A 13,935-nucleotide genomic window follows, 5' to 3' on the forward strand; every position below is an offset into this window, starting at 1 on the left:
GTGTGGGGATTGGTCTTCTACGAGGGTGCTTGGCACAGACTCTTCACGCGCATTTGGCGAAGCAACGCGCATCCCTACATCCATAGGCGTGCTGCTATTACACAAAGCCCTCATAGCAATGCTACTATCACCAAATCGCGAAGCAGACGCGTACAGGGGCGTGTTGCGGGCTACAATACGCGCTGGAAGTTTATACAACAAAATTGAAATGGTGCCTCCTTTTCACGATGGAGCTACAACTGTTCTGGAATAGGACTTCATCCCGCTCCACAGAGTATGCATGCCGAGAATCCGCTACAGCGCTACGTTCAGCGACGCGATCACCTTTCACAGCGAGTTGGCGAAGAAACTTTCACCTTTCATCTCTCACGTTCATGCAGGACGCGCTAGCACTAGTTCCGTTAGCGCCCCCGGGCCCTGGACAACAACGCGTCCAAAACAAACGACGGCCCTCCTAAACACGACAGCCCCTCCACGTTTCTCACCACCACCCTCGTTCCTTCTACTAACCCCATGCCACCCGCTCAGATCCCGCGAGTCTGAGCCGTTTCCTTCTTTTACCCAACTTCGCCGGCTTGCAGCCAACTGCAATCGCCCACAGCCCGCCATGGACGACTCGATGATGGACGACTCGGTCTTCAGCGACGGCGGCAGCGAAAACTTCGAGCCTCCAGCGAAGCCCGCAAAGGTTACCAAGGCCAAGGCCCCACCCAAGAAAGCCGCAGCACCAGCAAAGCCTCGAGGGCGGCCGGCAGGCGCAACCGCGAAGCCAAAGGCCAAGGCGCCTCCAAAGAAGAAGAAGGTGGTTAGCGATGAGGAGAACTCAGACATCGATATGGCCGAGGATCCGCTCGACGATGACGAGTCGCTCCTCCAGGACACTCCTCCGAAGCAGAAGAAGGCACCTGCCCCGAAGAAGACCAGCGGCAAGCCACTGGCTGACATCGACAACGAGAGTTTCGATGCTGCAGCGGTGAAAAAGGCCTCAAGCGGTGCCAGCAGCAAATACCAGATGGTGGGTGCTGCACCATGAACCAAGCTATGCCTATGTTAACAATCGCGCAGTTGACCCATTTGGAACACATCATGAAGCGACCAGACACATACATCGGCTCCGTCGAGCGCCAGACAGACAAGATGTGGGTGTACAACTCCACAACCGAGAGCATGGAATACCGCGACGTATCGTATGTCCCAGGTCTCTACAAGATCTTCGACGAGATCCTTGTCAACGCCGCCGACAACAAGCAAAACGACAAGAACATGAGCGAGATCCGTGTCACAGTCGATCGCGAGTCGGGAGAAGTGTCCATACTGAACGACGGCAAGGGTATACCTATTGAGGTACACGCAGAGCACGGCATCTACGTCCCTGAGATGATTTTCGGCCACCTTCTCACCTCGTCCAACTACGATGACAACCAGCAAAAGGTCACCGGTGGTCGCAACGGTTATGGTGCAAAGCTTTGCAACGTCTTCAGTAAAGAGTTCACCGTCGAGACTGTCGACTCTAAGCAGAAGAAGAAGTACAGGCAGACATGGACCGAGAACATGAGTGTCATGGGCAAGGCCAAAATAACAGATTTCAAGTCGGGCGACGACTACACTAAAATCTCCTGGAAGGCCGATTACAAGAGGTTCGGCATGGACGGTATCGATGACGACTTCGAGGCACTGATCAAACGCCGAACATACGATATGGCAGGAACCCTCCGAGGCATCAAGGTCTATCTCAACAAGGAGCGTGTCAAAGTAACTTCGTTCGCAAAGTACATGGAGATGTACACGAAGGCCATTGCACGCGAGCAGGGCAACAACGAAGACGACAAGCAAAAGGACGTCATCATCACCGACAAGCACGATCGCTGGGACATTGGTTTTGCTGTGTCAGACGGCTCTTTCAACCAGGTGTCCTTCGTCAACTCGATTGCAACGACATCCGGAGGAACTCACGTCAACTACATTTCTGATCAGATCGTCGAGAAGCTCATGGCGGTCATGAAGAAGAATAAAGCTGCCGTGAAGCTGAAGCCTGCACAGATCAAGAATCACATCTTCTTGTTCGTCAACTGTTCGATTGTCAACCCGGCTTTCACATCGCAGACCAAGGAGCAACTGACGACCAAGGCAAGTCAGTTCGGCAGCAAGCCTGTCCTCACCGACAAGTTCTTGAAAGCCATTGAGAAGACAGAAGTCATCCAGAACATCATGCATTTCGCGCAGCAAACTGCAGACAAGATGTTGAAGAAGACGGACGGCAACAAGCGCAACCGTATCAATAACGCTAAGCTGACCGATGCCAACAAGGCTGGTACCAAAGACGGTCACCTCTGCACTCTTATTCTCACTGAGGGTGAGTCAGCCAGTGTACTCGCGTTGGCTGGACGTGCTGTTGTGAATCAAGATCTGTTCGGTGTGTTTCCACTGCGTGGTAAACTTCTGAATGTTCGCGATGCGAGCGTTGATCAGATTCTCAAGAACCAAGAGATCCAGAATATCAAGAAATTCATGGGTTTGCAGCACAAGAAAGACTACACTGTCGCAGATATGAAAGGATTGCGGTACGGCCATCTCATGATCATGACGGATCAAGATCACGACGGTAGCCATATCAAGGGACTTCTCATCAACTTCCTACAGTGCCAATTTCCTAGTTTGCTCAGGATTCCTGGCTTCCTCCTCGAATTCATCACACCTATCGTCAAGGTTTGGAAGGGCGATCCAAAGCACCCGCGAAGCCTCAAGAGCTTCTTCTCTATGCCCGAGTACGAGGAGTGGAAGGAGCAGCACAAGCTGGAGAAAGGATGGGACCACAAGTACTTCAAGGGATTGGGTACTAGCGACATTCCCGACGCTCAAGTGTATTTCAAGGATCTTGACACCCACATGAAGCGCTTCCAAGTGATGCGCGCCGAAGAGGAGAAGCTCATCGAGCTGGCCTTCTCCAAGAAGAAGGCTGATGCGCGTAAAGAGTGGCTCGGCAACTTCGTACCTGGCAACCACTTGGATCTCACGACGCCTGAGATCTCTTACGATGACTTCGTCAACAAGGAGTTTATTCTCTTCTCGATTGCCGACAATCTGCGTTCCATTCCCTCCGTTATGGATGGTCTTAAGCCTGGTCAACGCAAAGTCCTCTATACTTGTTTCCGACGCAATATCAAGAAGGATGTCAAAGTGGTTGAGTTGGCTGGTTCCGTTTCTGGATCCACCGACTATGCCCACGGTGAAGCTTCCATGCAGGGCACTATCGTTGGTCTAGCCCAGAACTTCGTCGGTTCGAACAACATCAACTACTTGGAACCCAGTGGTAACTTCGGTTCTCGTCTAAGAGGTGGTGCCGACGCTGCCAGCGCCAGGTACATTTACACTCGCCTCTCTCCATTTGCGCGTAGGTTGTTCCACGCTCACGACGATGCCCTCCTTAAGTATGGAGAATCAGATGGCCACAAGATCGAGCCTGAGATGTTCATACCTGTGCTCCCCACAATCCTCGTCAACGGATCCAGTGGTATTGGTACTGGTTGGAGTTCTGAAATCCCTAACTTCAATCCCATGGACATCATCGATAACATCAGGATTCGTCTGCAAGATGGCGCATCGAAAGAGGACATGAAGCCCATGACTCCTTGGTATAAGGGTTTCACTGGCACTACTGAGACTCTCGCGGCCGACCGCTTCCAGTTCACAGGTACTATCCGTCAGACTGGTGAGAATGAGCTCGAAGTCACTGAACTTCCAGTGCGCTACTGGACTCAGGACTTCAAGGAGAAGCTCGAGGACATCATCAAGGCCGAGAAGACCCCGGCTTTCATCAAGGACTACATAGACTACAACACGCCAGACCGCGTTCACTTCATCATCAAGATGGAAGACAAACACATGTTGAACGCGGTGCAAAAGGGTCTAGAAGAGACATTCAAGCTGTACTCCAAGCAGTCAACTTCGAATCTGGTGGCTTTCGACGCGCAAGGCCGGATTCACAAGTACGCCTCGGTACTCGACATCATGGAAGAGTTTTACCATGTGCGACTCCGATACTACGAGAAGCGCAAGCAGCATCAGTTGGAAGTCATGGAGAAGGAGCTATCCAGGATGAATAACCAGGCTCGCTTTATTCAGATGATCATTGAAGGCAAGCTTGTCGTCTCTAAGAAGAAGAAGGCGGTCCTTGTTGCTGAGCTGAGGAAGCTCAACTTTACGCCATTTTCGAAGGCCGAAGATGCCAAGAAGGCCGGCGAGACAGAAGATGTTCAGGAAGAAGACGAGGACGAGGAAACTGAACTGGAAATCAGCGCCAGTGATTACGACTATCTTTTGGGCATGGCCATTTGGTCCTTGACCCAAGAGCGTGTCGAGAAGCTCCGCAAGCAGATCGGCGACAAGGAGGAAGAGGTCGACACTCTCATCAAGCTCTCGCCTAAGGACATTTGGAATGTGGACTTGGACGCCTTCGTGGATGAGTGGAACCTTCAGCTCGAAGAAGACGTGAAGCGCAAGAAGAAGATTGCAGGTATCACACGTCGTGCTTCCAAGAAGCTCGGCATCGACGGAGCCAAGGGCAAGAAGAAGAAGAGAAAGGCAGGTGATACCGACTCAGATGATGACTCTGGATCGGACTTTGGTCCAGCTAAGAAGAAGGCCAAGCCGAAGAAAGAGGGTCTGCTGAGTTACCTGCGCCAGGAGGAGCCCGTGAAGAAGCCAAATGCGGCAGCAGCGCTCAAGAGTAGCACAGCCTTTGGCTCAACAGCTCCGCCGAAGCAAGGGACTTTGCTCACGCATCTTGTCAAGAAGGAAAGCACACCGCAAGTTGACGGGGCATCAGACGATCCCCCTGCCGAGGAGGAAGACGCGCCAGTCACCAAGCGTGCCCGCCCAGCTGCCGCAAAGATCACCAAGAATGCACCAGTCGTCGTCTCTGACGATGACTCGGATGTCTTCGCTGCGGTTGCCAAAGAGATCGAGAAGAAGAAGCCCGTTGCGGCTGCTCGCGGTGGACGTGGTGCGACCAAACAAATGCCAAAATACAACATCGACAACAGCGACAGCGACTCTGACGATGGAGATCTACTTGGCGACGTTAGCACCATGGTCAAGACCATTGGTGCTGCTGGCAGTAATGGAGTTCCACTGTTCAAGGCAACAAGCGCTGCCCGTCCCGTCAGCAACGGAAGTGCTCGTCCAGCCAGCGCTGCTGGAGGTGCGAAGGCCGCAAAGAGAAATAGCCCTATCGAGATCGACGACGATACCACCAATTACGAAGGGTTGGTGCCGCAGCCTAGTCCGAAGCGGCCGGCTCCTCGCAACGTCCACGATACCATTATGAGCTCGGATGACGACTCTGATGTCGTGATCAAGAAGCCCGCTCCTAAGCTGACTGCTAAGCCCAAGCTCGCCGCTCCTAAGGCTGCTGCGAAGCCCAAGGCCTCTTCCACTCTTGTTGCGAAGAAGAGCACTGCACTGAGCCCTGCAGCGAAGGCTTATGCCGCCAAGTTGGCGAAGACGACTGGAGCATTGTCAAAGCCGGCGGCCAAGGCGAAGAAGCCTGTCGCCGTCGAATCGGACGACGACATGGAAGATGCGGATGCGATCGCGAATGACCTCCTGTCCGACGAAGACGAGGATGAGCCGACGCCTAAGCCAGCCGCGCGCGCTCCTGCTGCTCGACCTGGTCGCCGTGCCGCTGCTGCACCTGCGAAGTACGTCGTCAGCGACGACGAGATGGATTCGGATGAGGCGAGTGAGCCTAGTTTTGAGGATGATGAGAGCGATTAGAGGAACCGTCAGTGGAGAGTAGCATAGTTGAGGCTCAGCATGGAGGGTGTTTGATACCCAATGGTCGGCTCAGAGGGCGTTTCGGATGTCTTACGGAAATTGGTTCTTTCATAGCCCAATTCAATCGGGGGCGCAACTAAGGACCTATGGTCCGCGAAGGCGCATTGGCGTCGCTTTGTTCACATCTTATCATACTGTATATTACATCAAATCATGATCGTCTTCATTGACTTTGTTCGCTCGAAGCTACTTCACTCATCAGCACATGCAATCGTGTCCTGGAAAATGCAGAGGCAGTCCGCGTGTCGTTTCATTGAGCATGACAATTGCACCTGTTAGTAATTCCCAGGGGACATCTGCGCGAGAAGAACAAGAGTCGCACAGGCATTCATAATTTCCACTCTTCGATGGCAGATGTTGCGCGCGCTCACTCTTACATTCGCTTCAGTGAGAGATCGAATGTGGCAGACAGCAGATTTCAATACCGGCAGAGGATTTTGTGAGCATGTAGGCATTTTTTTAACGTAAATACAGCTAGTTTGATGCGCATGTTCACGGCTTGAGCACTCTATCAGTACCTTTGAGATCAGATGCAGCAACAGGGCTTGATTTCTACTCATGTGGCTTTTTGGACGATGTGTCTTGAGCGGCGATCCAGGTCTAGCTTTGCGCTTTCCGTTGGATGCGTTCGGGGGGCTCAATTGCCATCTCGAGATCATATTTTACGTGAGCCTTAGTCTATACCTCAAGTAAACATAAAAATTACTATGTTAAATGTAAGGCAAACTGTACAGGCGTCGGCGATCCTAGGCCAAGGCCGGTGTCTTAAAAGTTCAGCCTCACATACATAGATGCCCCTCACTTTTGGCCCCAATCGAGTTAATATTCGGCAACTTTCCGTGCCCGTGTCCGCGAGGAACCTTGGAAGTGCCCTTCACAAGCTTGACCCACCCACAGATCAATCACAAAACTGGCAATATGACAGATCCGCGCCACGAGATGTTGAAAGATGACGAGGCTCAAATTCGCTTAGTAAAATTCCTTCCCACGACTACTACATCCGACTCTTTGAGGCTGGAAACATGCGATTTTCCAATCAAAAACGCGCCTTCGTATGAAGCGTTGTCGTACGTGTGGGGCTCAGCCGCTTCTGTCGTAACTATCGAATGTGATAGGAAGGTGACAGACATCACACCGAACTTGTATGTGTTCCTAAAATCGATACATCAGTTTCGAAGCATTGCGTACTTTTGGGTAGATGCCCTGTGCATTGACATTGCCGGAAATCGGGACAGACCGACTACGATTTCGATGATACCCCTCATGTATGAGAGAGCTGCCCGTACGCTATGTTGGATAGGCATTGAGTCACCTTCATCGTTAAGGACACTCATTGCCATGACATGTCGCAGTCAAGACTTCGAGACGATGGTTTCTGAGTCTTTCTCGTCTGCAGACATTTATCATTCAACACAGCGAATAAGAGATAGACATTTGCGACATGCTGGAACTGTGCTACCAGGGATTGATCCCATTATATGTGCCAGAGTCGATGAATTCCTCAATGAGATGTACTTCAAAAGGCAAGTGCGACACATAACAAGCATTTTTCACTGGCTTATTCATGGAATCTAGGCTCTGGATCGTACAAGATATCGTCTGCTCCAAGAACCCCGTGATATACGATGGGGCAGATGACATTCCATGGAGCCAGTTCGCCCGAGTCCTACTTTTCTGGTTGCTATATGTTCCGGCAACAACACTGCGTTCATCTTCCACCATGGTTGCAATTCTGGCCGAAGCTATGCGTTGCGGGTACCATGACCTCCGCGGATCACGAATATCACTATCGGACATACTTCTCTCATTGCGAAGCTGCCAGGCATCCGTGGTGTATTCAGGAGACTATGTGAACGTAGGTTATTCCATTGCGAAATATCTGGAGCAAGAACCGAGCCAGCTCAAGTTGCCATTGAACCTTGAGGGCACTAGTGATCAGGGTAATTACAGAGCTTCACAAGATCTCAACACAACATCTGGTCAGCCTTTGAGCTTCTCCCTAGTTGACGACACCGTACGGCACCTACCGTCTTGGATTCCAGATTGGACGATCCGCACGAAGCGATTCCTGCTTAACCACCCCGCGTCCCGCTTCGCTGCGTCCAGCCATGTATCCTCCGCAGACTTATATGGAGTGATATTTGGTGCATCAACTACCCAGAGAGCTACCATTGAATTTATTGGCATGAAAGTTGACGTCATCTCGGATACTAGCGAATACATGCCCCCACGCCGCCACTGTGATCACTACACTGTAAGTGGTGACAACTGCTATTTCTATACCGAATGGTTCGATTTCGCCAGGTCAGTCACGCCCAACACGAGAAATGACGCAAATGTTATGCTCGACTACGCGGATACCGTTCAAGCTCGGGGTTGCAGTCATATATGGGAAGATCTCTCATCAAGCGATCAAACTCGCCTTGATCGTGCACAGGAGTTTCTCAATTTCATTGAAAATTCAGAAGCCGAGGAAACAGAGTCTATTCAAATTTTCTATGCCGCATGCTATCCATGTCATGATCGTAGGTTCGCTGTCACAAGAAGCGGTCGTTTCTGTCTTGTTCCAAAAGCCAGCAGAAGTGGGGATTTGGTATGCATACCACATGGCAGTCGAGTACCATACATATTCCGTCCATCCGTACACATCTCCGGTTATCAGAATATTGGAGAAGCCTACGTCCACAGAATGATGAATGGTGAAAGCAGAGAGATGAGCACATTGACCGAGCATTTTACCTTGGATTGAAACCATTTAATCTGGGAATATATATAGCGAATAGAAGAATGGATGCAGGCCCAATGATAACTTTTACGCGCTCTGATTAAGTTCTGTGCACTATTGAAGAGTAACTGGAAAGCCACATGTAGGCCTTCTATGATTCAAAGCCTTATTATAAGCATGCTCTGGAAGGCTAAAAATCTTGAAGCTGATCACACTTTGTCATAGCTTTGTTGCTGTAGTTTTACTGAGGTACTGGAAATGCTTGTCTACGATGTTCATCAGGATTGCTTCTCGTTTCCTGTGCCCTTCGACCTCCGCCATTTCAACTTTGAAGTCCATACTTTTAGTGTGGAGATGGAATGCTTGTTTTCTTTTGGCATCGGAGAAACAACCAATACGGGGGTTTCTGCATCGCAAATCTCCGCCGCAGAACCTCCAGTACCCAAATCCCTCTCAACTGCCACCCCATACTCGGACAAAACGACTTCAAGATTGCCATTAAGCGCTTTTATCGATTCACAATATGTATGTGAATTTTGAGCTATGTTCGCATGAAAGGCGAAGATCTGGTACAGCGCCGAAATTTGTGGTCCGTATTCGCGACTTTGAGGTGCGGTCATAATCTGCGCGTACAACACTCTACAGATAGCTTCGTTTGCGTCAAAGTTGGCGGATGCCCAGTGTTTAATGTCAGTTGTTGGAAGCGCCAAGTAGTCGCGGACTGTACGATGTAAAAAGTCGACCCTCTGTTGAAAGAGAACGCTAGACGGAAGGGATTCGTTTTCATCTACGGTGGACTGGAAGTAAGGTTCCAACAGCCCTTTACAACTCGCGATCAAGCGCTTCTTAGCAGCCCTATGTCTCTTACTCGTCTGCTGTGCTTTCAGCTCTTGGCGTTCAGTAGGAAGCTCTTGCTCGTCCAAGAACCAGTACGCCATCAGTGGGAGGTTTTCCTTCGCCGCCAGTGCTACGAGAAACATCTGCGCGGCCTGATCGCGATAAGTCTTCTGCACATCGTGGAACAAAATCCGTTCGAAGTACTCCTCCAGGTTAGTCGGCAACTCGCGAAGTCGATTCCGCAGGCGCGTGATGCTGTCGCCCTGGCGCAAACCCTCCTGGAACGAGCGTACTACCAAAACGACCCATAAGAATACTCCGTTGGCAGCTGCAACAATCTCCTCTATCAGTGCTTCCCCTTGTACCTCCTGATCCTCAAGCTCTTGATAGTTATGGTCATTCTTCAGCACATCGTCTATGTATGCGTTGATGTCCTTGCTGTTGAAATCTTGCATGTAAAGCTTGGTGGACCTAGACTCCCCGTACGCGTCCTCGAATTCATTCCACTGACGACTAGATATGCAGAGCTTGACATTTGGAAGTTTCCGCAGTACAGCAGTAAGCTCGATAACATCTACTGTGGCACCAACGTATTCATCCAGTCCATCGATGAAGAAGCAAAGCCTCCTGTCCGACTGCTCGAGAAAAGCACAGGTGTGTTTTAGAGCATTCAGCAACCCTCTCATATCAAGCGGAACTTCTGTTGCCAACGTTGAATCCGTACTATGAGGTTCTACGTCCCCGTTGCCCTTGTACAGTCGCCAAGCCCCAGGAAAGACGAGACGAATATTGTCTGGACACTTGCGCAAGACCTGATAAAGCAGAGACCGGACCAGACCTTCTTGTGACTTTTGGAGTTCGTTCTTTCCTGCGTTCCAGAAGAAATACTCTGCAACAATGACCTCATCGCCTGCCCAAGTCTTCAAATGCTTAGCTGTGGACGGATGGTCGCAGAGAAACTTCATCAATGTGGACTTCCCAGATCCTGGGCGACCCGAGATCCAGTACAGATCATGGTCAGACTGTAACCACGCACCAAAAGTCGTGACTCTGATATCCTGTCCGCATCCTTCCTCGGATTCGAATAGCCAGCTCAAGGTATTGCGATGAGCGGTCGAGATGGATGAATAGCGATCGTCCAGACGGTTAAAGTGCAGCTTGGACAAGATGAGCTGTTCTGCCGAATAGCTTAAGCCCCAAGATACGGTCTTATGCATTTGATTCGCCAACCTCCCTTCGTCCAAGAGTTTTTCACGGTTGTCTGCCAAGGCTTCGTCAAAAAAGGCTCGGAGTTCCTTGAGTTCTTGCGCTCGAGAGATTTCCAGTGCGCGATTCTTTCCGATGAGGTAATCCAGAAGCTCATGTGTGGTGGCAGTGCCTTCTTCTGCAAGACACACGTTGACCGCTTGTCCGATGTCGTTGAGCCTCTTGCGGAGGGCGTCGATCTCTCGTTCATGCCATTTGGCTCTTAGCGCTTGATGAAGACCCTCCCACTTGCTGCTATCATTCTCTAGTTTAAGCTTGACAAGTACTGCAAGAATCTCGTCCACGATCTCCTTACATTTCACGGCTAGAGATTCCAAAGAGTCGTTGCTACCTCGCCTATGAGTCGTGACTGCAGTTCTGGGTACGTCAAGACGTTCCACACGTGCGCGCAAGCTTTTGGCAATTATTTCAAGCTCTATGTTTTCGCTCTTCGCTCCAGACTCTGACAATTGGTGGCTTATCAAGAGCAATTCCTTCGTGGTGTGGATGAACTGCAAGATGTTTCCTGCGAGGCTGACGGCGGCCAATGCCTCCATCTTGACAGGAAAGTCGGTGGGTACTGATAGAGCGGTTTTATGAAACTCGCGTCTAATGGCGATAAAGTTTGCAATGGCCGAGACAAGAGAGAGAAGAGTGTCCGTGGGGTGTTCGAGAGAGCTGAGCTCGGCTGCCTTGCATCCCTGCTCAGCCACCGCCACCATATCGTCCTGCAGGTTGTCAACTACGACAGAAAGTAAACAAGGGTATCTAAGAGCCCCAAACTAAACACATTATCAACACGCTTCAATTAGGACAGCAAGGCCCCGTGCGTAGCTCCAGGCACCCTGGTCGCTTTCCATCGTAGGTGAGAACCTGCAGTAGGCAGCGCTGCGCATCATGCCGATCAGTCCACACCATGTGCTTTTAATTTGGTATCCGAAGCAACACTGTAGAAACCTGTAAAGATACAGAAGAAACTTGATAGAATTGACGCAGCAGAACTGCCATTAATGTACAAGACGGATATCAGTTGAAGATTCATCCAGGAGTCTACGCTCATGAACTGAGGTACAAAAGAGCACGATTGTGTCGCATAATATACGTGAAATGGAATAAATATACACGAAGCTAACATCTCCGACCATCTTAGCAAGATGAGAGGCGAGCATTGCTCGTCGCAAGCTATAGTATGTCTTTTCTTTTTCGACATACGAGAAAAGAGCTTGCTCCTTGTTCATCGCGTACGACTAAACGAAATCCTGTTGGCACAAAATTGCCCGGCATGCCAAATTCCTGAAAAGACTTCGAATTCAAATCGTTGTATGGCCATAGAACGGATAGACATTACGTCGCTATTTCCGTACAACGTATGGCCATATACCGAGCAAAAGAGTCCAACGAACCATGCATGCATCCGCTATCAAAGTATCTGGCTCACGGCAAAGGAAAGGCATCTCGCATTCCCCGCCCTGGCTCCCTCTGCACATTCTCACTCCTCCATAAACGCATGTATATACACCAGTATGAACATTGGTAACCACGTTCACCGGAAAATTTCTGGCATGGACGAACAGACCACGGAAGACGGGAAGGCTCCCGGGCCAATGGATTTGTGTGATAGAGCCAGTGGAGATGAGAGCACTTTGATATCTCGCTACGGAAGAAGACGCCGATTAATGTCCGTGCGACCTTGATGTGCTGGCGAGTAGGCGCCGGCCATAGGAAGTGCAGATATTCTCGAAGTGGTTTGGACTGGAGAAGCGGCCTAAATGAGCCCGTTGCATCAAGGTCGGCGACTCTCCAGAACGTTAAGAGGGGTAATTATGGCCAGATAGTGAGGCTTGCGAACTCTCATTGCCTGTTTTGTACATTTTTGGGGCAAGAGTCGTTGTACAGTGCGACCTCTCAACTGTCAGGGATATGCTGTGGCCATCCTGGTACGCGTGGCCCTTTCATGCATATGATCAAGTGTTCTGTTGACATGGCCCAGGTAGCATCCGAATATTGTCTAGTGAGCTCTAACGGCGACCTAATTTTGCCAGTGATGACTGACAGGTGGGTTCTGTGATGGTACGATCGATCGGACGTGGGCCAGGCTCGCGGCGCTGAGCTGACCATAGCGTTGTGTTAGTATCCCGTCCTCAATCGGAGTTGAGATCGCGTACCGTAGCCTATGATAGCGTTGGTGGCCAGGAATATAGATTGATATGAGCATGCATGAATAGAGCGGTCCTGCGGTTGTGCAAGTGACCTTAAATGAGAAGAGTTGGCCGGGTGCTTTTCATGTGGTACTGCCACAGAAAATTTGGTAATTTTGCTTCGACAACAGTGCACCAAAGTCGAGTCGGGTATTACATATTTTCAGAACGGCTGCCCAATATTACAATCGCTTGAGAGTGCTCCTTTGAGGCGGGGCGACACGTGACTTACATATTCTCAGGCTCGTTACACGGCACCAAAAGCGCCACAAAGCTTATTCGCATCACGGCATGTGCCTGTCAGAACCTACTGAGGACGTGTATTACGTCCAACCTCGAATACTGCGTGACCCTTCAAGGCTCTACAAGGTAGCATGTCTCGCGTGCATCGTCATCTGTGTTGCCAGTTCGCAGTGGTTCCTAAGTCCAGAGAGCGAGTATTGCCTTTATGCGGCAAACAAGCAAGGGTGCCCTTGGCTGTGTCCGCTGTCGATGTCGAGTAGAAGCAAACCCGTCCGTCGCACCCGTCAGAAGCGAGGGCAAGTGATGGGTTTGTTGGAGCACAGAAACGGTGGGCGGTACGAAAGGTCCTCCCGCCTCTTCCTCTTGCTTGGGCTGTCATAATGTGTTGCCAACGTGTTACCCGATCAGCACGATACAGCGAGATTTTGACAGGCTAGTTATACATGATGTCGATAGACTAGCGTTGGTACTGGACGCAAATCTCGGAGGTCCTTCCGAAATCGTCATGAGAGAAGATAAATGAGATTTTGGTCACTGCCTGACATGCTGTGAAAGGACCAATAAGGAACAAGTAAAATTTGTGGAGACTTTAAGCCAAATGTACTGGCATATCATACATCTTTTTCGGCCGATCGGCTGCTGCCACGCAGCACAGAGAAAACGACTTAAGCTAGCTATGTTACCAGTATTGCGTGCTTGACTCAGTTCTCTGTAATCGACTGCAACGCCGGGGCCGTTATCGGAGAGCGCAAGTGTTTATGTCTCGATGATGTAAAAATAGATAGACAATTGATTTGGTCTGTCGTGCTTTAGCTTGAATCTGATCTTGCTAATTCTCTGACTGGCCCTTGG

At 50.4% G+C, this 13,935-nt stretch overlaps 3 protein-coding genes across 3 annotated transcripts; 2 read left to right on the plus strand and 1 right to left on the minus strand.

The window, feature by feature from the left end:
* Window positions 1-607: 607 nt before the first annotated feature.
* Window positions 608-5,775, plus strand: SNOG_06355 (hypothetical protein; the record flags this gene model as incomplete). Its single annotated transcript, XM_001796677.1, has 2 exons — window positions 608-1,015; window positions 1,066-5,775. The coding sequence occupies 2 exons, from the start codon at window positions 608-610 to the stop codon at window positions 5,773-5,775; spliced, it is 5,118 nt and encodes a 1,705-aa protein (XP_001796729.1).
* A 1,780-nt stretch (window positions 5,776-7,555) lies between these two features.
* On the plus strand, window positions 7,556-8,262 carry SNOG_06356 (hypothetical protein; the record flags this gene model as incomplete). Its single annotated transcript, XM_001796678.1, has 2 exons — window positions 7,556-8,089; window positions 8,218-8,262. The coding sequence occupies 2 exons, from the start codon at window positions 7,556-7,558 to the stop codon at window positions 8,260-8,262; spliced, it is 579 nt and encodes a 192-aa protein (XP_001796730.1).
* Window positions 8,263-9,382: 1,120 nt separating this feature from the next.
* SNOG_06357 (hypothetical protein) lies at window positions 9,383-11,364 on the minus strand (the record flags this gene model as incomplete). The annotated part of the gene is made up of 2 exons (XM_001796679.1): window positions 9,383-9,405; window positions 9,429-11,364. The coding sequence occupies 2 exons, from the start codon at window positions 11,362-11,364 to the stop codon at window positions 9,383-9,385; spliced, it is 1,959 nt and encodes a 652-aa protein (XP_001796731.1).
* Window positions 11,365-13,935: the final 2,571 nt, after the last annotated feature.

The sequence above is a fragment of the Parastagonospora nodorum genome (genome assembly GCF_000146915.1).
Source record: "Parastagonospora nodorum SN15 chromosome Unknown scaffold_9, whole genome shotgun sequence".
NCBI classification, from domain to species: Eukaryota; Fungi; Ascomycota; class Dothideomycetes; order Pleosporales; family Phaeosphaeriaceae; genus Parastagonospora; species Parastagonospora nodorum.